The 25,511-nt window shown below is 47.1% G+C and overlaps 1 protein-coding gene across 2 annotated transcripts in view; it reads left to right on the plus strand.

Moving 5' to 3' along the window:
* Positions 1-22,890, plus strand: part of TRIM44 (tripartite motif containing 44) — a 110,227-nt gene extending 87,337 nt beyond the window's left edge. The window contains exons 5-6 of one of the 2 annotated variants that reach the window (XM_008686934.2): positions 3,911-3,939; positions 18,410-22,890. In XM_008686934.2, coding sequence (XP_008685156.2) covers positions 3,911-3,939; positions 18,410-18,489 — 109 coding nt within the window. In that variant the 3' untranslated portion in view covers positions 18,490-22,890. The remainder of the gene's footprint in view (positions 1-3,910; positions 3,940-18,409) is intronic. The other variant, XM_040638947.1, reaches the window with a different exon arrangement.
* The last annotated feature ends 2,621 nt before the right edge of the window (positions 22,891-25,511 follow it).

The raw sequence follows: 25,511 nt of genomic DNA on the forward strand, positions 1-25,511 counted from the left end.
AAGCCCACCATTCTTAGCACCAACCGAAAACCAGAACAGAAGCACAGATAATGAGCACAGGCTGCGAGAGGTACGTTTCAGCAGAGTCTGCGTGTTATCACGGAGAGGAGGCGTGCAGCGTCCTTAGGGTCATCCTGTATGCCCCAGAGCCAACCAGCCAGCATTTCGTGGCCTGCCACCTGGGGGTCTAGGCGGCCTCCCACTTTTTTTTTTAAACCTTCTAAATAGGACTGTCTTCACCAAGGGGAAGGTGATTGAGAAATGGAGGCAAACTGCAGATCTTATGTCTTCGTTTCACTAGTACACACACAGCTGCTAAGGAGGGTTGTAAGTGTTCAGTCACAAGACACACCCTCGAGCAACAGCTCTCAGTCTAGAGGAGGAAAAGCCAAGTATCATACAGGGTTAATCCCACCACAAGAGACATGTGTAGCTGGTGACCAATGCCAGGGAAATGGGTTTCATGCTTCGTGCCTAGTCATGTGCGACTGACTTCTTGAACCTTATGGGCTGTGCCCTAAACCACACAGCCAGGACTTTACAAAGAGGCTCCAGTGCCCACCACTGTTCACAGCCTCCATCCTGATCTCTTAGTCCTGCTCCCCTTGCACTCCACTTCCTGGCCTGCCTGGACCTTCCCAAGTTTGGACTGCTTGATGAATTATCCTGTTCACGGACATGGCTCACTGCTTAAGGCTGCCACTCCGCTTCTCACGCCAGCTCTGACTCCTGCTGTGCCTCTATGGCAGTTGTTCATGCGTATGTCCCTAATGCGGCTTCTAGCTCGGCTGGTCTCACCGGGCCTCCGGATTCTACACTCGTGCCGCTCTCCCAGGAGCAGTAGCACCGCCAAGTTCCCCTTAGCCCGACAAGCAGTCCCGGGTTCTGCGGGTCTGAGAGGGGAATGCGGATAGTCTCTGTAGGCCGGAGGGGTCAGCACAATGTGCGTGGAGGACGTACATGTGAAGGCCGGTTCTGATTTGGGTAGGGCAAAGGAGAGGGCGTTGCTATTCCAGGCTGGAGCAAGAGAGGTCCTTGTTATGACTTGTGAACAGCTGTTAAAGCCGTCAGTGTGAAGGAGGAGTTTAGAACTGGAGCTGCCCCAGAGATTTAAGGATTATCTGTGGATTTCAATGCCATTACTGTTCTTTACCGGAGGGGAGGGGAGGGGGAGTTGGAATGAAAGAGAAAATAAAGCCTGTAGTACAGAGTTATGTCAGATTCATAGAGTCCTACACTCCTCCTCCAGGCAGTTTTTACATTCCTATGGTAGGCCTGATTTGAGCGTCTGCCTTTAACCCCTAGCAAGAGCGCCCTTTACAGCCATGTTGTGACCGTTCGTTCCGGTTAAGATGAATAAGAGCTAAGTGGGTGACCATCTTTTCTTTTACAGAGACCGGTCGTTCCCGCCTTGGTTGCTAGGCCCCTAATCTAACGCCATTTCTAAAGCCTGGTCTTTCCACCCTCTCCAGTGGGCAAGAAGAGGCATAGGGTTAGCCACCAGAATCCGTCCCAGCAGGACTCCAAGCACTGTCAGAAATCAGACTTACATCTGGGGCGCCTGGGTGGCACAGCGGTTAAGCGGTTAAGCGTCTGCTTTCGGCTCAGGGCGTGATCCCGGCGTTCCGGGATCAAGCCCCACATCAGGCTCTTCCACTATGAGCCTGCTTCTTCCTCTCCCATTCCCCCTGCTTGTGTTTCCTCTCTCGCTGGCTGTCTCTATCTCTGTCGAATAAATAAATAAAATCTTAAAAAAAAAAAAAAAAGAAATCAGACTTACATCATAAGAGCCACAACACAATGGCGATTATGTGTGGTAAAGGATGTGTTAACCTTATCATGGCAGACATTTTAAAACATATACGCGTGCCAAATTATGAGAGCGCCTACCTTAAACTCGCACACTGTTATATGCCAGTTATATCTCAGTAAAGTTGGGGGAAAATGAGACGCCAGAGATCAGAGAAGCAGTTTGGGAAGGAAAAGAACCTTCTCTTTCCAGCTGAACATAAAGCAAGCAGTTCCATAGGCTTTGCTGAAACTTCCATATACAGAATTGTCGTTTTTTTAAACTTTTTTTTTTCTTTCTTGTGTGTATTTCAGTCAAGGGCTCTAAAAATAGTTTTTAGAGAGGAGTGACTATTGTCTCACAGCAAATGTTTTTTAATTTAAAAACAACCCCTGAAAGAATTCTCTCATCTTTTCCCCAAAGTGGTTAGCTGGAATGTTTATTTTGCTGTCATTCCCTCCCTCCACCCCTCGGCGCCAGGGCTGAGTGAAGACGGCAGTGGAACGTTTTAATAGCGGGTGGGTGAGTGGGTGGGGAAAGCAAAAGATCTCTACGTTTCTTGTTAAAGTCTCATGCGGGTGTAAAAGAACCATCTGATATGTGTACTATCCTGTATGAGATGGAGTTCTGATTGGGACTCAGAAGCGAGAGCCCGAGCCACCATCTAATCCAGGAAGGAGGAAGGGAGCAGAGCAAGGCAGAGTGGAAGTCTGATGTGTCAGGCACGGTCTTACACGGCGCCTCCTGAGAGAAGCAGTCACTTCAGGAGCATTTACCACGTGCCGTGTGCTTGTACTTTTGTAAGGGACCTGGACTCATTGACCCTGTTTTACAAGTGAGCAAACTGAGGCCCAGTAGAATAAGTTTTGTTCAGGGGGACCCAGTTAGTAAGTGGAAGGACTGAATTCAAACCTTGGTTTCTCTGCGTCCTTCCTGCTCCTCTGTCTGAAAGCCAGGATGGGAAGTCTGACGGCAGGAAGCCATCTAGATTGTAGACCGATGCCTCTCGACTCCGCAGCCTTGGAGGGTGACTGGGCCTTATTCGATGTTAAGGAAACATTCCCCTGGTGCCCTTCAGGGTATTTGGATTATCTTGCTCTGGCTAGGCCCTGAAATTGGGCCAGTGGAGAGCAATTGCTTTTCAGGTATCATGAATAAATGTTATGACATCTGATTTATGTTGAGAAGTGAGCCATAATCAAGTTCTCCTGCAGGTGGGTGGGATAGGTGTGAAGTGGTGGGATGATGTCATTTGAGTGTCACAGCAGATCTGACTTCAGAAAAAACCAGAAGGAAGGTAGAATATGTCTTTAATTATCTTTATGTGCTTCCTTCAGCACCCTCTGCTTAGACCCTAATCCTGGCCTGTTATTTTATTTTATTTTGATGATTATTTATTTATTTATTTATTTATTTGACAGAGAGAGAGACAGCCAGCGAGAGAGGGAACACAAGCAGGGGGAGTGGGAATGGAAGAAGCAGGCTCCCAGCGGAGGAGCCTGATGTGGGGCTCGATCCCAGAACGCTGGGATCACGCCCTGAGCCGAAGGCAGACACTTAACAACTGCGCCACAGGCGCCCCTAATCCTGGCCCTTTAAATAAGATTACCATTTCTCTTTCCCTAGCAAAACTTAACCATTTACCCTGTCCCATCAACTTCTGAGAAGACAGCTGGCTTACCCAGAAACTCATCTGTGCTCAAGTGGTGTATGGGGGCCCCATGACCTACTCTCATCTTGTAATGTCTACTGATTTTTTCACTCTAGGGGCTCAGCCAGAAGTGCAGTACCTCAGACTAAAGGAACAACTTGGATAAGTTCTTCAGGTTTAGTGGTTTATGGGGAGATCTTTTGAACATGACAAAGGCCACAGCTGCCTCTTACCCAATGTCATGTTGGGTATCTGTTTCTTCCGCCAGTGCCTAGGGCAGCCCTTTAATTCAGAGCAGTGGACTTTGTTCAGTCTTGAGATTGGGTGATGATATGCAAAGGGTGGAGACCTGCAGTGTTCCTTACTCTTTTCTTTCTTTGTTTTGGGCTCTCTCCTGTTTGGTGTGTTCATGTGTTTTGGGTCATCTTCTTCCCTTCTGGCCCCGCTGGTGCCCGTCTCTCATCTGACAGAACTGATGTGGAATCCCGGAGAGCCTGTGGTAAGATTGGCTGAATGTAACTTGGATGTGATGTTCATCTCCTTGGCTGTCTGCATCAATAGGGGCAGATTCCTGCAGTCCAGACCTATTGGCTGTATCATGAGCTTTTGGAATAGTGGAGTGGGGGTAGCTTTCTTACCTTCTTCATTTCCTGAGGGGACTCCTAGCAAGAGTGTTTACTGCAAGGGGCAGGGGTAGGACAGAGTAATAAATCGGGAATCAGACCTCCATCTGAATGGTTCCATTTTACAAACTTCGTTGTAGTTACACTCATCTCAGAGAAGGTGAGCTGGCAGAGATGCCGGAGTTATTAGTGAGGCACAAGAAACCTCCTTGTAGTTCACTGTCTCCCTAGTTCCAAGCCCTCTCACTGTCCCTGGCATGGGCCTTAGACTCTTGGACAAGTGAGTCTGACTCTGGCAAGGAAGGAGTCCTTGGCTCTGCTTGGGAGTGCGTCCACTCACTCCAGACCCCAGCATCATACATTGGCACCTCGATACCCTTCCAAGCTGAGTGTCAGACTTGCACTGATGATACATAATCACACTGGAGTAGCCTGATGCCTGCCTGGCCCCCACGTAGGCTTTATATTGAGCTACCGCTGGGTGTTTGTTTTTTCTTGCTTCTCTGAAATATCTGTTTGTGCTGCCGTAGGGAGTGTCACACAGAGCCCAGGCGGAATATTTTTTTTTTATTTTTATTTTTTTTAGGATTTCTTTCTTTTTTTTTTTTTTTAATTTATTCGACAGAGATAGAGACAGCCAACGAGAGGGAACACAAGCAGGGGGAGTGGGAGAGGAAGAAGCAGGCTCCCAGCGGAGGAGCCTGATGTGGGGCTCGATCCCAGAACTCCGGGATCACGCCCTGAGCCGAAGGCAGATGCTTAACCGCTGTGCCACCGCACCCTCCAGGCGGAATATTTTAAACCTAGCCCTGGTTCACATTCTGGCGTGCTGGCAGTGTGGTAGATGTCACATGGAGCCCTGACACCCTTCTCACCTCCTGCTCTCTCCCATCCACATGCCTCCCATCTTCTTAGGAGACACTTCAGACATGACCCATGGAAAGAAGTACGAGAAGCTGCTAGCGAGATACTCTTTCTCTCGGGTGCCCTCTCACACTCTACCTCCAGCTGCTGTGAACGTCTCACGGCTCCCTGAACATGCTGAGCGGGTGCACATCTTCAGGACTTTGTTCAGGCTGTTCCCTCCACCTGGCACGCCCTCCTTCTGGCCCCATAGGCTTCCTGGAAAATTCCAATCCATCTGTCCACATTGAGTGGCAGTCTTTGCTGACTCTGCAGCTGGAATTTACCATCTCTTCCTCCTCATAGAGCATTGGCTGCATTCTTTGCCAGTCGAAGAGCTCCAGCTGAGCCCCCTCTGTAGTGCCCTCCCTGGCATGTAGTAGGGGCTCAGCCATCATGAGGCGAAATAGAAGCAGTCGGCTTTAGGATGGAAGCAATCTAAAAACGGTTGCATTTGGTTGAGTGCCCATTACTTGGTAGTAAAGAAGCTAAACACTTGACCCATCAGCTCATTTGGTATTCCGGTCCACTCTGGGAGGTCCATCCTGGTATTTCCCCTGCCTCAGTGGCCCTCCAGCACACATGCGCCTATCATTCTCTGTCCCAGCATCCTGCCTTACCTTCTCCACAGTTCTTTCCTCTATCTGAAAGTATCTGTTTCCTTGTTTATTAGACATCTCCTTCCCTAGAAATGAAGCTTCATGAGAATCAGGACCTTGTCAGTCTTGCTCACTACTGTGATGCCAGCACCCAGTATGGCACCTCATATACTGTGGGTGCTCAATAAGCATTTATTCACTGAAAAAGTGAATGAATGAATGACACCCCATGTCACAGACAAGCAGATTGATTGAAGCTTACAGAGGTTCAGTAGCTGTGCCTAAGTCATCCAGCTCAGAAGGGCCTAGATGGGAATCCTGGTGTTATTCCAACGCAGACGATCCTAATAGATTATACTACATCCTTTAGGCATTTTTCCAGGAAGATCTTATGCTCCCAGGAGAAAAGTCTGCTTTTCTGCTGGTCATAGTTACTGCCTTGAAGGCCAGTCTTCCCCCACCTTGCACTTTACCTGCTAAATTCTTTCTCCTGGGCCAGTACAGGTTGTGTGAAATCCTGTGTGACAGCCACCAAAATGCCTCCTAAGTGCCAGGCATGGTGCTAAACACTGGGGATAAAATGGTGAATGAGAAACAGAGTCAGCCTCTCAGGAGCTCAGGTGGCAAAGACATTTACAATATAACCACACCAAGGGGAGCTGAATCCCTGAACCCCGGGAGGCTGCAAGGAAATGCAGGGAGCTATCAGACCGCCTTCAGACCGCCTTCATCGCCAGTTCTCCGCAGGCAGATGAGGGGGCATCATCCCAACTGAACTCACATTTTATCTTCTAGTGGCGGGGGAGCAAAGAGCAGCTGAAGCCTTGGAAGAGTTTCTCTGCATCCTAATTAAAAGAGTGAGAGGTGGGTGCCTCTCACCTCAGGACAGATGGGATTGAAGCTGAAACCGATGTCTGACCCAGACACATTCTGTGCTAAGTCTTGGTGGCAGGCCCTTTTGCAGGACTGTGTGCCAGAGCCCGCAAGAACCAGAGCGAGAATCCGAGGGAAACCGCTACCTTGCAGCCAGGTGGCCGCAGGAGTGTCACAGGCAGATCACAGTTGTAAGCGTGGAAGACATCTAGCTATACTTGGTTTTGTTTTGTTTTTTAAAGAGCCTATTGGGATGCCGTATAGCAGGGAGGAAGTTTTCTGGTAATTGGTGTCCAAACTAGAGTTTGAGTCTGCCAAGGCCTTGGACAGGTCTTTAGCGACCCACAGAGGTTCCCACCTCTGCTACTGGCAGTGAGGAATGAGCCAAGCTGACGGGACAAGCGCCCTCCTGCATGGCCTTCACCACCACCGAGACCCCCCGCCCAGGGGGAAGAACACGGACCACGCCTCGAGTGTCGTTCCAGCCCTGCCTAGCTGTGGGGCTTTGGGATGTCACTTCACTTCTGTGCTCCTCGTGTTTTTTCGTCTGTAAGATGGAGTGTTCATTCTGTTAGGGTTATTATTAAGAAAACTGAATGTGAAAATGTTGGTGAGGTGACGAGTTCAGAGCCTAGCGAATAATAGTGATAGCACCCATTTAGTGAGTCCTTCCAGGTATCACTGTCTTCATTTTACACATGTGGAAACCTTTGCTTAAAGAGACATCCCTCAGAAACTAATGATGTACTATATGTTAGCTAATCGAACATAATAAATGAATGAATGAATGAATGAATGAATGAAGCACCCCACCCAAGGTCGTATGCTAACGTGTGCTGGACTGGAGTCTTGAAGCCACATCTCCCATTCTTGGTTGTGCTCTTGCCCCACTGTCACTACCATCATGACAGGTAACCCTGCTCTCCCCCTTGCGCACCCACGCCTCAGGTGGCGTTTCTCCTGAGGGGGGGAGGCGAGCAGTGATAAGCACCCCTTTACTTCCATCTTGGCCTGGGTGTCTCTCTCCCTCCACGGGGAGGGTGAAGGGCAGATGGTTAAAGTCTTAGAACCCAAGCCTGTCTTAAGCACAGCTCACTGCTGGATTGCGAAGGGCGGGAAGTTGCCAAACGTGCAGCTGTTTTATAAGGAAGCCAGATGAGAACATTTCCTCCAGCAGATGAATTGGTTCTTCAGATTTCCTTGCCTGGGAAGGGCTGGACCTGAGCTTGCTTCTGCTTTGCCCTCAGTGACCCAGCATTCCTTGGACACACCCAGGCTTTGTCAGTAAGGCTTAGTCATTTGTAAGAGCAATCCTGTTTATGATACAGCATTTTCATCCACACCTGGTGCCCCTTGTGGTTATATGTGCCCAGTGATTGCAGCGACAGAAAAGAAATAGAGTCTGGGCTCACCTCATTTTCTAGAAATAAGCTGTCCACGAGATGCCTGGGCAGTATCTCTAAGACCAGCAAGCTGCCCACAGTTAGCCTGGGAAGGCTTGGAAGTTTTCTAGAACAATAATTCCTTAAGGAGTTGTTTCGATAATTCACTTGGTGATTCATTCAAAAAATATTTGGTGAGGTTTCACTGGCACATTATCCAGTACTGGTGATGTGGCAGGGGCCAAAATACTCAAGGACCCTTAGCATCCCAGAATAACTTTAGGTAGTGACAAGTGCTGTGAAGACAATACAGCAGCCTGACCGCACAGTGCAGGGCTGAGGTGGCTGCTCGAGAGCGCTTGGTCAGAGGAAGCCTCTGAGAAGGTGACATTGAAGCTGAGCCTTGAATTGTTAAGCAGCCCGCCAATCATTCCAAGCCATGAGGGGAGGGGCTTCTGGAACAGAACAGCATGTGCCAAAGCCTTCATGCAGGAACAAGCTCTGCTTATTTGAGGAGCAGAGAGCAAGCCGGCGTGGCCGGCAGGGGTTAGAGAGGTAGGCAGCGGCCAAATCATGGAGGGATATGGGGGCCATGAGCTTTCTTCCAAGGCTGTACGAAGCCATTAAAGGATTTTTAAGTGGGGCAGTGGCATAATCTTTTGCACATTTAAGAAGTATTATTCTGAATGCAGCTTGAAAACAAAACAGTAGTGAAGTAAGTGTAGAAGTAGGAAGACCAGTCAGAAGGCAGTGGCAGTCATCCCAGCAAGAGATGGTGGTGGCCATGGAGAAGCGGAGGGGACAGGCAGGGGACAGAACTTGCTGTGGACCTGATGGGATAGGCAGATGGTGCTTCTAATGTTTTGAGCACAATCGTCGGTGCATAGAAAGTACTGAATAAACTATAGGTGTTTACCGCCGATATTAACAAATGGCCTGTTACCAGACACCAAGGGAACAGACTCGGGAAGGAATCTTGAGCCCATTCAAATGACAGCATGATGCCCACAGCACCTGTGTGACATCACTGTTAGCTCTTCTCTTCTGTTAATAAATGGCATTCTTCGAGAAAATGGGGCTTGCAGGCTTGACGATGCATTCGGCAACCGAGATGTTGACTTCCAGTTAATCCCAATGCCATCTACTCACTCTATGAGTTTTAGCCCCGCTTAGGCTTGATTTCTTCATCTGTAACTGTAAAATGTATCAAGCACTTTTCTATGTACCAGGTACTACCCCAAGCTCTTCATATATATGGGTGTGCGTGTGTGTGTGTGTGTGTGTGTACGTGTGTACGTGTGCGTGTGCGCCAGGCACTATATATACGCTCATTCCCACTTAATCTTTCCTGCAACTCTTCCAGGTAGGCACTAAATTGTTCTCATTTCCAGGTAGGAACATTGAGCCCACAATCCCACAGCTAGTAAACGGCAAAGCTGTGACTCAAGCCTAGGTGCTTCTAACTCTTAAATCCACATTTATAACCCTCTGCGATGCAAGATAGTCACAGGAGGTCTTGAGAGTTGGTTTGCTTCCAGTTTCCAACTTCCGGACCTCAATTCAAGGTCACCGTAGGACTCAAAACTACTGAGAACTAATCTGAAATACTTAAAAAAAAAAAAAAAAAAGCACCCATATTCATACAGAGATTAGAGATTAGTGTCAAGTGTGTATTTATTTATTGATCCTTTCTCCCTCTCCCTTTGGTAACCTGTAAGATAAAGCAGCTGAGGCAACAGGAAATTTGAAGTCCAGCATTTTATTAAATCTTATGTTTAAGATTTCTGTGGAAGGAAACTGCTTGAGAGAGATTGGATTTCCATTATTCACTTGCCAAGAAAAAATGAGAAAACTGGGTGGTAGGGGGAGGGGTTTCCTGAAGGTGAAGGGAGCAGGGAAGGTAGGCCATTGGGCTATTTTCTGCTTCTGGTTCCTCCACCCCCTGGAGTTGCCTGGGCTGTAATAGGAGTTTGGGAAAGGTTCCTTTCCAGCCCTCACCGCAGGCGGTTGTCAGGTGACATCCTGCTGTGCTGCAGGAAGGTAGGGAGGTTGAGGAAGGCCCACAGAAAGAGAAGTGTCCCCATGGCATCTCCCTCTTGAAGTTCAACAGGAACTCGAATAATAACATGGACATTATTTCAGAGAGGAGACACACACACACATATCATCCCCACAGACACTTCGCAACTGCCCAGTGTCAGCAAGGATGTGAGGAAAGGGGGCACTCTCATGACTATAAATCAGTATAAAGTGATTTCTCAAGGGCAATTTAATGATAATATATCAAATACCTGTAAAAGTACATCTCCTTTGCTTGTTGGAGAAATATCTGATTCTAGCACTGGGGAGGGAAATCTACGCGATGAGCCCCAGCATTTTGTAGTGCCCCAAGGTAAGGAAGTGCTCCAAACCAACCCCCCACAGGAACCCCACGCTGACGCGGGTGTGTCTGCAGCCATGGGAACCGATGAAGAGAGCTCCGAAAGGCCAAAGCTGAAGGATTTGAGCAACAGTAAATAGAGTACTATTGGGTTATGACCCAAAGTGTAAAAATAAACATCCATGAGTCTACACTGATATAAGTAAACTATTGAATAAATAAAGGAGAAGAGACAGATCTCTTGTTCAGAAGAATTTACAATAATGTATGCAAATATTCTACCCTCCGTGATGGGGGAGAATAGTTCCTCACTCCATAAGTGTGGTTTGCTCAGAGTGACTGCCTTCCAAAACATACGTATAGGCAGCGGGGAAAGAGTAACTCCGGTGAGAAACGTTAACCAGCACAGCCTGGGCCAGGCGATCAAGGTCAGCCTCCGCAGTGCCAGGTCAGACTGATAGTGCGTGTCCTGGCTATGATGTGAGGAGGATGGCAGCGTCCCTCTGTAGTTCCCTCTCAAAAGGCCCGGAACCACGGCCTCATCAGGACAAAAACATCAGACAAATCCCAACCAAGGGACACTCTACAAAACTCCTGCCCAGTACTCTTCAGAACCATCAAGGTAATCAAAAATAAGAACCTGAGAAACTGTCACAGCCAAGAAGAGACCAGGGAGACGTGAGGACTAAATGTAGTGTGGTTCTTGGGTGAAATCTGGCCCGGCATGAGAGTATCAGGGGAAAACTAAGGAAATCTGAATAAAATACAGACCTTAGTAAATGCTAGCATACCCATATTGGCTCACTGTAACAAACATACTTTACTAACATAAGACATTAATAGTAGAGGAAACGACATGTTGGAACCTCAGGGCTATCTTTGTAATTTCTCTGTAGATCTAAAGTTGCTGTAAAATTAAAGTTTATGACCTGGGCATTTCCCTTCCTACTCCCTTTGGAAATAATTAAGGATGAACCTAAAGACTCATCCACATAGATATGTGTCACAGAGGTGTGGGTAATAAGTGAAAAGGTAGAAATAATTTAAATGTCCAGTAGTGGGTATGATAAGTCCATACAATTCAATCATGAATCACAGTCTTATAGAAATATATTTCTTGATAAGGAAAGGTATTTATGATTGCTAGTTGAATAGAAAAAGCAGATTCTGAAAGAGCCTGTAAAATACATATTTTTATATATGCATGAGGGGGTATAGATAAATATATTTCAGTGTGTTAATGGTAATTATCACTGATGCATAATGCTGTGGATTTTTCTTTTCATGGAAGCAGTACTTGCTTGTTACAGAAAGTACAGATCAGCAAAAAATAAAATGTGACTTTCTGAATTTAAAAAAAAAGGCTGGAAATGATTCCATTACAAATCCAGCAGCAGCAACAGGAGACTCAGTCCTGAAGAAGGCAGTTCTGGGAGCAGATGGGCGTTGGCAGGCTAGCAAGCCTGCCTGTTACTTCCGTTCAAGTGTCTCCCTATAGATGTGCACTGCCTGAACAGAGCCTCTGGTGCCCTTCCACGGAAACAGGCCACCACCCACTTCGCCCCTGTGTGGTGCAGGTAGGGGAGCCACCTGTAAAAGCAGTAAACAGGTTGCAAGGTGTGTGGCGATCACGCTTGGCAGTGCGGTTCAGTGTGGACCCGAGGCCATGCTGGAGCGCCAGGCCTCTCTCCGAGGCGCCTACATGGGTCTGTAAGGCAGAGGCAGCTGGAGAGCTGAGGGACAAACCCAGGGTCTGTTGCCTTTTCCTTCTGTAGTAATCCTGTCATTACCTAGATTGTTTTGTCTCAAAAAGAATTTGCGTGTACCTTCCATCTCATTATAACAACCCTTGGAGGTAGGTATTACTGTCCCATTTTACAGGTGAAAAAACTGAGCCTTGGAGGACTTAATGGCTGTCACTTATTGACTGGGTAAACGGGGGTGGGGAGGCAAAAGATACAGGCCATGTCATACCCCTTACACAAGTCTGGTTTCTTCTGGGTGGGTTCTGGAGTCTGTATAATCTAGACCCACCATTAGCAGCTGTGTACCGAGAAGTTGTGCACCTTTGCTTGGCCTCACTTTTCTCATCTGTAGAATGCAGATAATAATACCCACCCAAAAGCGCCTCTTGGGGGTTAGTGAGATTGTGCGTATAAATTGCTTAGCATGGTGCACAGAACGTTAAGTCAGCCCTCTGTGAATAATGGTTATTATTGAAGAGAAGGTTCATAGGATAAAGTAGAATGCAATGTGGAGAGAAGGATCCTTTTCCCTGTCTTTCCTGTGATTTAAAAAGGAAGATGCGGGGCACCTGGGTGGCTCAGTCAGTTTAAGCGTTTGCCTTCGGCTCGGGTCGTGATCTCAGGGTCCTGGGATCGAGCCCCACATTGGGCTCCTTGCTCAGCCAGGAGCCTGCTTCTCCTTCTGCCTCTGCCCCCTCCCCCTGCTTGTGCCCTCTCTCTCTCTCTAAAAAAAAAAAAAAAAAAAAAAAAAAAAAGGAAGATGCGGCCAGGCTGGAGCCACCTGAAACTTTTTAAGACCCACGAGGAACTGAGGAATCTTGGGCCTTTTGCTCCCCACAGGCTTTTGCTCTTGGCTCTGTACGAGGTCCTGATCAACCTGATGTTTGGGCGCCGCCAGAGAAAGGAGTGAAAGGACCTGGAACGTTTAGGCCAGCCTTCGGATTGAGTTGGAGGGGAACAGGGGGAAGGACACACAACAAAAGCAAATGAGAGCCCGTGAGTTAGCTCGGCATGTGTGTAAGTCAGAAAGGAGCTTAGCTTTTGTCTGGTTTGGAATCTTCCTAAATTTTACTTGTAATGCAACACATCCTGATTTCCCAGAGTCACCAGCAAAGCCAGGACTAAAACTTTGAAGTCCTTTCATGTTTTTCTCAGTTAACCCAGGATAAAGGGAGGACATTTCACCTTATTTTATATTTAGACCTTACTTAATTCAGTAGGTGGCTGCTACAGATTTAAGTTCTGATTCCTTCCAGCACCATGACCCCCTCACTGGCACGCTGGGCCGCTGGGGCAGGTGACGGGGGACACAGAAGTGGCAGTTCTGCTCCATCTGGTGGGGGAGTGTCTCTGGGTCGGGGCGGGTGGTCCATCTCCGAGGGCAGACTGACCTCACGCCTCCCGGCACTGGGTGGCCACAGCCTCGGATGGTGAACGGACACTGCCCGTGAGCTCCTTCCAATACCTGCATGGCTTCATTCTTGGAGAATACTAAATCTGTCTTTTCGAATCTAACCTTCTCCCTGTTGATACCTCTTAATTTCTCTATTCTCTTGAGTTGAATAATCCTTTTACAGCAATAATGAATTAATAAATAGCCAAAGACTCAGCAGATAGGAGTGATGCCAAATCAAATTAAGTTGTATTATATTCTCAGGAAAAGAAACTATTAAACTTGCGAGGTCAGAGTGCCTTCCACCTCATTTATTAACGTCCTCTCATAAGCTGCCATCTCTGGGGAGGAAGTGGAAAGGTGAGCTGCCTATCTGTGTGGACTAGCTGAAAAATTGCCAGGCAGGGAAACACACATCCATTGCAGCTGCTTTATCAGCAGGTGTTTGGGCGCTGGATGTGATGGGGGCTGTGGCATACCTCTAACAGCTCCCTCAATTTCTCAAGATTCCTCATGCGACAGTGTGCCAGCTGTGGGCCACAAGTGTGACACAGTGTGTCGGCTGGCTGCTGGCTGGGGCTCCCTAGTCCCATCCCGCCCCCTCCCCCCGCAGCTCCCCCCACCCCAGCCCTGGCCAGGGCAGTAGTAAAAGGCACACCACTCTCCTGGTCAGGGTTTAGGAGCTCTCTGTTCCTCAGCTAAACTTTGTGTTCTTATACCCCCAAAATTTACCAAAAATTACATGTCTCCTTGTCCATTTTAAAGTTCACTCCTAAAATTAACACATCAAGTATAGATAGTTGAAAAGGGTGTGATAACTGACATGTAACGTGGTATGAGCTTTACATATGTTTTTGGCAAGCTTTGGCACTGCTTATTAAATGCACAGGCAAGATTCACTGTATAATCTAATTGGCAAAGGTTTTTGTGGTCAAACCATGCAGCCAGATCAGTCTTGCCTTCTGTCAGATCCAAGTCTGATTTCATTTTTTTCAACTCAAATAAACTTATTAGTATATACCTCATGACAACCATCTGACTTCTGAATCTGAATTCTTAGGTCTGTGGACAGACGGGAGCACACAACCATGCCAAGAGTTTATTGATTGGGCAAAACAAATATTTCTTGCCCTGTTCTCATAGGACTCCTCTTAGAAGGAAGGCATTTTAAAATTGTCCCCCAGTAAGATTCAGGAGGGGGAGAGGTATGCATTTCTTTTCTGAAAATGCAGTAGAGTGATTGTGAAAGCGGGAGTGGCTGCAGAGAGCACGTATAGATCACGGGCATGTTCTTGGAAAGGTCAGTTTTAAGAAGGAGTGTATATGGAAGTTAAGGGTCTGGATGTGTATTTCCTTAAGATTACACGTGCCCAAATGCCCCCTGGCAAGTCATTATGTACCGCAAGGATATGTGCCAGCTTTAAATCCACTGCTCCTAGATACGACAGCGCTCTCAACCTCCGTCAGTCTGTGACTGAGGCCAGTCAGGTAGGCTTCACTCAGTGTTTGTCCTCACCAGGGTTCGGCAGAGACCTGCCAAGTGGAAGGGTCAGAGCCACTGAACTCAGCCTTTCCTTCTATTTGGTACCTGTATTTCATTTGGTCTGGAGTTGTCCTTAAAAAACAAAACAAAACAAAGCACTCCCCAAGCAAGCAAAGGAGCACTGTTGCCCTCCAGAAACCTAAGGGCGTTCGGGGATAGGAACACATTTGCTCTGGAGGGTAGTGTTTCGGGTGCCAGGACTAGGAATATTGAAGAAAAGTCAGGAGGAGGTGTTGATTCAGGATAAGAAGGACGGTAGGTTATAATGCATGAAGTAAATAGCACTTTCACAGTAAACCTGTAAGACAGATAGAAGTACCATGAAGAGACTGAGATGCAGAGAGGCTGAGTAACTCACCCAAGGTTCCACAGCTCATTAGTGCCAGAGCAGAGATTTGAACCTAGTTCAGCCTTGGTGACCTCAGAGCCATTATATAATACTGCCTCTCTCATTGGTAAATACCTACTACGGAGTGGGCTGCGTTTCTTTCTTTCTTTTCTTTCTTCCTTCCTTTTCTTTCTTTTCTCTCTCTTTAATGAAGTTTTTAAATTTTAATTCCAGTATAGTTAACAGGAATGGGCTGTCTTTCTAACACCCTTAGTTCATTCTCTAAACAGCAACAGTGACCTCAACGACAACACAGTAGAAAGAATTTCAATAACATCTTGAGTACTGATCCAATTATAAATCTAAATGTGGCCGGTAGCTGTTTCAGAGGAGGATGGCAAGTAGCTGAGGTAGAAGGCTGTGTTACTTCCCTTGGAGAAAGTAAAGACTTTTATGGACTATTTAAGATAAAATCTTATGAACACAGACCAGCTTATATACAAAGTGAAGAAGCATTCAGGAGATGCTATCTCATACTAATTGTGTTGTGTAACCCTCCAGGAGAGACCACACACAGGGTGAGCAAAGTTCTGGGTTATCCATTCACTTAAGATCCTTTTTCTTCTTCATTATTGTGAAAAACAGTTTGCTAGTTAATTATGAAAGCGAATATGCTGTATTTGAAGATGCTAATTGTGGGAAAAAATTCTCTCCCTCCCCATTTCTCTTTCTCTCTTCCTTCCTCTCTCCTTCCCTCTCTCTCCCCCTTCCCCCTCCCCTCTCCCTCCTCCCCCCCCCCTTACTAGGCTGTAAAGTCTGTGGGGGCAGTTACTATGTCTATCATTCATTGTTGTGCCTACATCATGCCTAGCACCTAGTAGACAGTCAGTAAATGTTTAGCAAATGAAAGAATCAGATACGCCAGAATCCCAAGATCTCAAACTTTTGAACTGTGAGATGAACTATATCAGACTCAAGAACAGATCTCTTTGAGGGTCATGAGAAAAGATTTTATCAGTCAGGACTTCTGATCTTTTCCCCAAGCCAACTCTACAAGTCTGAGAGTAAAGAACCTGGCAACTAGGAAAGCACTTAATTTATTCTCAATTTTGTTAAACGCAGTTTGGGGGGAAGGGTTGTTGACCTTTTTGAGAATATGATGAAAATTGTGGCCTTTCTCAAACAAAGGAACACACAGACAAAATTTTGTGTACAATTTAAGTAGGTTCATGAACTCTTTAAACTATGCATCTCAAGAATGCTAAGAAGTGAACGGCAGCTTAAGGAAAGGGCACAGTCATCATGCTGGACCTCTCGTATTTGAAGGAAAATTGACAAGAGAACAATAAGAGCTTGCTTTGGATATAATACCAAAGGGGAGAATATGGCGCCAGTTCCAACTGTGCCTTGACTCTAGTGAGACACTTTTATAAAAGACCCTTTGTTCCTTTTGGGACAGATGCCACCAAACACTGCTTTTTTAATGACAGTCCACTGTCCAGTCCTTCCCAGCATGCACCCTTCATTGTGTGATTGGACAGCAGGCAGGAAGAGGGAATGGAAGTAGGGCAGAGTGTTGGATCGTGAAGGTTGCTGAGTGGGTTCTTTGGGCTCCTAGAGTACACCGGCATTCATTTCAGGCTCCGTGTCTTGGAATGTTCTCACCCTTAGCAGAAGTATTGCAAGTCTGCTGCCTGAGATATTTTCCCTTAAAGTCTCTCCCAAATGGATGCAAGAAAGCAGAATTTATATAGACATAGATAGTCCCTTGTGAGATCAAAAATTTCTAGGTCATAGCTGGGAGCTGATGCACCCCAGGCCTTCCCTCTTCTCCAGGTCCTGTCCCTACCAGAGGAAGGAGATTTTTCCTCCCTTCCAAACACCCTCACTTGATTATGTCAGACTTGATCCAGCCAGAACTCATCCTTGAGTTTTAAGGACACAGACCTTACTGGTGACTGAGAATTTTCTATCTCAGCTTTACTCTCTTCATCTGCGAAGTGGGAATAACACCACCAGTCCCTGTGTCCTGGGATCGTGGTGAGGAGTGGTAGAAAGACTGGGTGAGGAGCACCTAGCTCAGTGTCCCTGACACACAGTTAGCACTTGATCAAGTTGGCTCTTACTCTTTTAAGGACAGTGGCCTCTAGAAGTGAACGAGAAACTGGGCAAGTTCGGTACGTTTGACCTTTTCAGTGTGCTCGCTTCTGCCCGTCCCTGTTTGGGCCTGCCTTTTCCCCACCCCAGTCCCTGGATCAGCAGTGCTCTCTCCTAGGACCAAGCCAGGGAGGCTCTAACCTTAGGCACCCGAGGTCCTGGCAGTGCCTCTGGGACTCAGCTCACGTTTTGGCCACTGAAGTATTACTGACATTTTGGACACCCTGGTCTGGGCAGTAGTGACTGACTATTCCTTTCAGCTCCCTCATTCCCTCTCTTCCTGTTGTTTTGATATCTCACTTCCATTTTGAAAACAACGATTTATTGAACACTTCTCTACTAGTAACACTAATACTTCTCTACTAATCCTAGTGCTGGAGCTAATAAACAGTGTTGCTCCTTTTTTACTCTCTAGCTGGAGGTAGAGGGGAGAGTAAATAGCAAACAATGTATAGGATGTGACAAGGACAATTAATGAAATAAAATGGAGAGTAACCAGGGAATCCTACTTAGATAGAAGACCTTCTCTAAAGAGGTGACATTTGAACCCTGTGGCTGTCCTGGGCGGGAATTGAAATCTTGGCTTGATTCCAAGTGAGAACCTCTGTTGGGAGTGCCAAGCCGTAGCTTCTCCTGTTTTTCTCTCCTAACAGTAGAGAGTTCAAGGCTAAGGGGAAGTCAAACTCCTGATTTTTACCAGCTCTTTATTTTGTCAAGTAAGCTTAAAAACTTTATGATCCCCGCCTGTGCTTCTATGGATATTCACTTACCACGTACCATGCATATTGTACATTTGACATGTGTCCTCTGATTTAATTCTCTGATAACCCAAGGAAGTAGATCTTATTGTCAAAGTTATCCCTGTAGTCAAATAAAGAAACCAGAACTTAGAGAAGCTAAGTCCCTTGCCCGTGGCCAGCAGTGGTAGGGTTAGGACCAGGATCCGGGTAGGTCTGAGAACAGAGCCTGTGTCTTCAGCCAGAAGACTAAGCTGCCCCCTTCTTGTGATGTCTTAACTCACCTGGTTCTCCTTTCCTCTGCAGCGGTGCCAGTGAAGAAGAGGACACATGAAGGCTTGCCCTCCCCCGTGGAAACTCATCCCTCCCCCCCTGTGTGTATGTGACGGCGTGTATGTAGCGGCTTCTGCGTTCTGTGAAAGCTGCCCAGCAACAAACGTACTTCCACCGGATCCATGCCCAGATCCACAGCAGGCACATATCTCTCCAAGGGATGACCGATCTTATTGTGACTGACTGTGCTTTTCGTTCTCTTGTTGTGGTAGGTCAAGAAAAAGTGCCCCTATGATCAACCAGGAACAGTTAATTAAGAAGCATCCTTCAGGTAGTCCCTCAATGGCTGCTTTGAACTTACTCAGGAAAGCCAGCCCCCGTGAGATTGTATACCCAAAGAGCATCGCTTTATCTGGAAGGATCTGGAATAATCTTGAAGGGCAGTCAGAATTGTCTCCCTACCTGCTACTAAAACCCCACTTTATTTATATTGAAGCATGAAATAGTGGGGGGCACAGTAGGGCCTTGTAGATAGTCTCTAAAAGTCCAGTTATACATTTGTGAAAATGTGGCTCCATGAAGTAAGATGGGTGGCGTGAAGACGGGGTTGGAGAAGGAGTTAAAAGTTCGAAATACAGGGATATTTTTAGTACATGAGGTTATCCAGCACTTCAGATCCATAATTCAGTGCTGTGGAAATGAAAAAAATGATTGAAGAGGTAGAAAGGAAATGACTTTAAAAAAAAAAAAGGACCAAAGAGATCTGATTAAAAGTTGAAATCAGTATTTCTGAACTCAAATTGCCTGAGTTTCCAAAATAGTCACTAAAGGATCTGACGGAACCTGAATTATTTGGGTGAATTCTGCCGGTTTTCTGGGTCTTGTCACAACATGAAGGCTGGGATGTGTATTACCAAGTGAGAATTTTCAGTGTAGGTTTTTGTCACCCCCGCTCCAGCCCCCTTGGCCTCATTTGGCTTAAATGCAGCGTAGGGAGAGTTCTCGTCACGCTGGTGTGCTGAATCAAGCCCCATCTCCCAACAGGTATACCGTCCTTTCCCTCCAGCTGGAACCCTTCTTCCCATGGCACCCCGACACAGGCCTTCAGCCCCACCCCCACACTCAGGCTCTCCCCTCTCAAGTACCATGAGCAGAGATGTACCACGGTTTGGCTTCCAGCCTTTCCCCCTTGCCAAGTCACATTTCCTTACAACCAAGTTTTCTCCTCCCAGGTAAGCAGCTATTACCAGCGAACACCAACCTGCCAGTTAAAGAGCCTGCATTTTCTGAAACATCAGTTTTACTGAAATGGTTTGTAGTCGAGGGATGACCTTATTTTTAGATAAAACAGCTACATTATGAAATAGAGTATTCATACACACAGTTAAGATAAAATGGGACACTTCACAGGGAATTCTTATTTGCAAGTGGGGTACATGTTCCCTGTCCTCTGCCTTTAGTGGTATTTTGGTGTTCACTTCCGAGAAGTACAATCGCTACTGTATCCAGGCAGCTGACCAGGGCCTAGACCCTTAGTCGCCCGCACAGGGAGAAGCCCCTCTCCTGCTGCCCGCCTGCCTGCGACCTTTGTACCCATCTCAGAGCGTTAGGGCCAGCGGGTGTGTGCGTGTGTGCAGGATGGTTCTGAGGCAGAAACAGTACTTTAGGAACCCTGTCTATGTCATTGTTCAGTACTGTGCGTGCTATAAAATTCTTTGAGGCCAGGAAGCTACCAGGTGTATATGCTTCTGGGTTAAGATTATCTTAGCTCTCTAAATATGTTAGGATGTTAGGACTGAGAGTGCTTTGGGCTATTTAAAAAAAAAAAAAGTATTTTTCTCTCAAACTGGTGGCCAACAAATGGCTCAGACTGTTTCTCGGTGCTTTACCTATCTGCCTGCAAAGACTGGAGAATTTGGCATACCACTAGTTACAACCCCCAACCATATCCCACAGAACTATCCATAAAGAAGGACCAGGGGCCACTCTTATAAGAGTTTAAAAGCCAGAAGATGAAGAAGACTTTAGGATCTGGATGCTTGTGTTTGTCTTTCCCCAATAATTATTGTTTAATCTCCAAATAGCAGCCTTATCTTCACAATGGACAGACCATTGGCTCCTCCCTTCCTGATTGTATGTTATTACTTAAAATCAGTATTTGGGAAACCCAGGCATTTATGCAGTGGATATGAACAGAAATCTAAAAATACATGCCAGCTTGTCTCAATATATTATCATATCTCTGTGATCCTCAAGGAAAGCACTTTTGCTTTTACTTAAGATTTCAGATTTGCTTTATGGGCTCCTGCTGTCTCCAGCACCTGATAAAACTTTAACCAGGGAAGCATTAAACACGGCACAGCAGCTTCTGCCCCGGCTCCTGAGTCCCCGCCAGCAGCATTTAGCGGTGTAAGAACCGGGGTGCTTCCTGCCGTGGCACCAGCTTCCCCCAGAGCTGGAGCGCGCTGCTCTGCCCTAAGCGCCAGCAGGATGCGGCTTCCCTCCTGCCAGGTCAGTAAAAGTAAGAGAGCTCGGAAGCTCACCAGCTGCAGGCTTCAGGTTTGCAGAAGTCCCCGGGGAGAAGTCATCAAGGGCGGCAGGTAATGAATGTCTCCAGAATGAATTGGGTCCTCACAGCAATCCCTGGCTGCTTTCCAAATCTGGGTTCTCTGGAGGCTGAGAGTGGGTTTGTCCTTTGATTTGGTGTCAAGAAATGCAGGGCAATTCCAAGAAGTTCTCTTAGGAGTCTCAGCTCTGACAGCCCAGGAGGGGAAATGACCTGTATTGAGGACCAGCTGTGAGCTGGGCCCTGTATTTGGCCCCCATTTGTTAGATGATAGAACAGATGTGGAGTAATAGAGCCCCTTGCCTTGAGTGACACAGCTAGGAAATGCTGGAGCTCTCCCTCACTTCGTGGTGGTCCGTGGTACATCTACAGTCCGGAGGGAGGAAAAGGCTTCCGGTTCCCCCACTGCAGTCTGACTATCCCACCTTATGGATTCGTTTTCAAAGTTACATTTCATGGCTACCGTTTGGGCTCAGAAATGGCATCAAGGTGGCCTCCCTCTTCCACCTTAGCAGGTATATGAAGTATACATTGCTAACTTGAGCTTGCCCCCAGGAGCTGGGGCAGCCTTTCCTTTTTGGTGCCATTCCCCATAAATAGTGTTTCTAGGCCTTCAAGAGTATAGAAGTTCTCAGAAATAGTAAAAGCAGAGGGTGTTCTGCTCTCTAAGTTTATCCAAAAATGTCTGGTGCTGCAATCCTGCAGAACAGGAAATCTTCAGATTTGAGCCCAGCCAGTGCTGTGCTCTGAGAGGCTGTGTTAACTCCGAGTCCAGTGAATCTGGACTTTCCTGCTGACAGCTGATGTGTGTATGTGCGCACACGATATGCACGCATATGTGTATACACACACACGCATGCAGTTTAAGAACTAAGGGGAATTCAGAGCAGCTGCTCGTTGCCATTACCCCTGCAGAGGTTTCTGCCAGCCCTGATCACAAGCGTCCCCAGATAGTCGGAGCCTCGGTGCTTGCCCCTTGGCGAAGGTTGTCAGCTCCTAAGCCATCGTGGCAGCCCTGAGGGGACTTGCCCAGGCCTGCTCCAATGTGTCTAAGGGTTTGGGAAATTTGGATGACCCGGGGGTCTGCCCACTCAGGTCAGGCCTGAAGGCACAGCTGCTGAGTTTATGACTTGTGGTCGTGGCAGGGCATAGGAAATCCCCTCGCCCACCTAGAAAATATTCCCTTGCCAATACCCGAATTCCATACTCACACAATGGCCGCTCAGTACATGCTTTGTAATAAGAACATCGGTTGCATGTTTACTCTGTGCCTAGCACATCTGAAATTTTCTATTTAAAACACAAATCTCATTATGAATGACCTCGGCCCAGCCTTAGGAGAGAAAGAAGGCCCATAGGGGAGAGTTGAGATCTCGTTACTGTTGCCTCTACCCAGCAGCATTCTGAAGACCCCACCCCAGCCCATTCCGAGACCCAGAGGCCCAGGGGACCTGCCTGGTAGAACAGTAGCGTTGGGAACTGAGAACACACCCGAAACAGCAGAGCAAGTGCCAGAGCAGGAAAAGGAAAACGAATTAAGACACTTGTGGGCATGCTGGTGCACAAAATGCCACAGAGCCCATGCTGGGCTTGATGTGACCTTGAGGGGACAGTAGATTGACATTAATGGGAGTCAAATCTGACCAGTCTTTGTACAGTGACAGGCCACACTGCATGGGGGTGGGGGGGACAGCCGACGAACCCATTGTCCTCTGCCTGTTTTCCCGTGCACAGTCACATTCCCTCCTTAGTCACCTTCCCCTTTCACCCTTCATATTAAACAAGGGAACACTCGATCTTTCAAGGGAATTACACATTTGAGTTAATGTTTCAGTATATCATTTTCATACTGTAAATTATTTTGTAAGAGAGATTTACCGCTATCCCAGGATGTTTGGACTCCGCACCCCTGTGCATTTGGAAATCAATAAACTATTACTGGAAATGCCATTTGTCTCTGAGAGTTGTGAACACAGGACCCTGCTAGGCGTAAGTATTCATGATGACCTCCGCTCTTAGCTGTGGTAATGCTGGGGATGATGGTGCTTGGTTATTAGATGCAGGACGCTCGCTTACTCCTGACGTCTCTGAGCGACTTAGGAGATCTCTGGGAGGGGCACGCGAGCACATGTAATGTCATCGTTATTTAGAGAGATGTTTTCTCCTCAAAGTAAAACAGTCTCTGCCTAGGTTAAGATTTCTGAGAAAAGTTAGATTATAACCTAAAGAATACTTGATCCTGAATGATGTTTTCAAATAACATTAAAGCTTTACCATTTGGATTAACCAGATTTTAATTTTTATTGTATTTTCTAGAAATAAAAACTCTTTGTAGGGCAAATTACAGGTAGGCCAACAAAATCATCTTGGTGGAACGTTAGAGCTACCCATTTGCGATGATTGACACAGAGATAGAATCGAGCTGTCAATGAAGCAGTTCCGGTCCAATTTGTCCCAAGAGGACCAGAGGCTGCACTGAAACCAACAGTCCTATACACGGAGGGAAAATGCAAAAACCCAAAGATAGTAGATGGATGCGTGAGCCAGAAGGCGCCAAGTCCTGCCTTAAGGCCTTGAAATTCACTGCTTAAAACCCACCCTGACCTTCCCTCCACCCAGCAGGTATGTCTGGAGGAGCCGCGGTTTAGGAACACTGCTCTAAATTTCCTTCCAACAAATCTGTCTCCATCAGACCTCGTTAGTTAGCCGGGGACTGTGTGAACTTCGGAGAAATTCTCCAAGATGAGCTGAGCCCGCCACTGAAGGTCAGCCAGTGAGCCACACGGATAGAGCCCGGACAGCAGACTCTCTGTCTCCTGGAGCAATCATCAGGCCCTCCTTCCTCCCTCCCCAGTGTGGCTGAGGCCACTTCTGCCTGGGGGCGGGGGTGGGGGGGGGTGCCAAGCCCTGGGGCACTCAGAGTCTCAGTGTTTTAACAAACCACAATGTGTTTGGAGGTTTTCTTCCCTATTGCCTGGTGCCTGTATCTCAAGGCCACATCCCATTGCCCCAGGCCTTTCACATTTTATTGTCTTCCCCTCAGAGCTACAACTCCCTATTTTGTTTCATTGATCTTCTCCTGGTCCAACTTACAGGTGGCCCCATTTCCTTTATACTCCTAAAAGGGAGAAATTGCAGTCTGTCTGGAATATCTCCTGGTCGGTACCTACACCCAGCACAAAGCCAGGCTGCCCATTTTAATCAGAGAAGAAAATGTCACAGGAAAAGGCAAAAAACCAAAAGATAGCTCGAAGTCAGCAACTGGCTGCGCTGGGTTCGTATCTGTACTTAAATACTGCAATCTCCAGGGTTAAATCCTTTTGTTAATTCTAGCTACCATTTAGGGAGTTCTTTCTCTGGGCCAGGCGCTGGCCTAGTTGCTTTTCACATTATCTCACTGAATTCTCGGAGCACTGATATTACTGTCTCCCATTTTACTGCACAGGAACAGATTTAGAGAGTTAACTACTCTGCCCAAGGTCACATCCTCAGAAACGGGAAGCCAGGATTTAAATCTGCCTCTTAACAGGCCTTGCAACCCCTGCTCTTGATCTCTCCTTCCCAGCGGCATGGGGTCCACCTTGGATTGGTGACTAAACGTACACAGCATGGCCCTGGGGCAGAGGACTCGCCCTTTGTGTTAGGCCTTGCTTGGTACGACCTACAAAATACAGGGTATAGTAAGGATGGCAGGGAAATCCTCTTCTGACCTGCGACTGCACTTTCGGAGGGAGAGAACTACAAGATTTTCTGTGTCTCCTTTATTCCAAGGCCATAAATAATGAAATCACCAGGAGAGGCAAAACCATGGCTTCTGCCATAGTCTTCGAATCCCCAAAGTCACCAACTCTGACATGGAGTCTGTCATTTAAGTAAACATCGTGAAGACGGCTGCCATAGCCTGACATGGGGCTAGCTTCATATTCTTGGAAAGGGACTGCAGAAGGAGCTTGTCTATGTTATAGTCCACTTCCTGGGGGTCACCATCATAGGCACAGCCCACAGTGCACCATTGGCCTCACAAACCTCACGCCAGTTCGGGGACTCAGCAGCAACTCAGTTACCTGTGGCTCGGCCACCTGTGAGCTTCCCCTCGCCTTATTTCCATAACAGGAAACCAAACAAGGGCATGGAATATGAGTAATTGAGACCGAAACTGGAAAAATCTGGCCCCTCTGCTAGACCCATTCGAAAGTGAGCATATCAGGCTCTGCCCGGTTGAAATAAATACCATGAAGCAAATACGTAAGAGAAAGCCCATACATCTCCCCATCAAGCCCCTTCTCAGAAACTATTCCTACATCACACACAATTCTACATGTTTGAGGATTTCCAAGCCTACAGCAGATGAAACGTAAGGGTGAGGAAGACTTCTAGAGAAAACTCAGGTCAAGAAGGAAAAAGAGCAAGAGAGGACAAAAAATTTTATGTATACCGAAGAGCTCCAAAAGCACTGTCTTTAGGGAAGCGATTCGTGCCAAAAACAGCTCCGCACACAGCTCACCACCTAAAGGGGATTGTTGCGTTATAGGACAGTTTAACCATATTCAAAATGATGACCCTGCGGGT

The sequence above is a fragment of the Ursus maritimus genome, unplaced genomic scaffold (assembly GCF_017311325.1).
Source record: "Ursus maritimus isolate PB19 unplaced genomic scaffold, ASM1731132v1 scaffold_23, whole genome shotgun sequence".
NCBI lineage: Eukaryota > Metazoa > Chordata > Mammalia > Carnivora > Ursidae > Ursus > Ursus maritimus.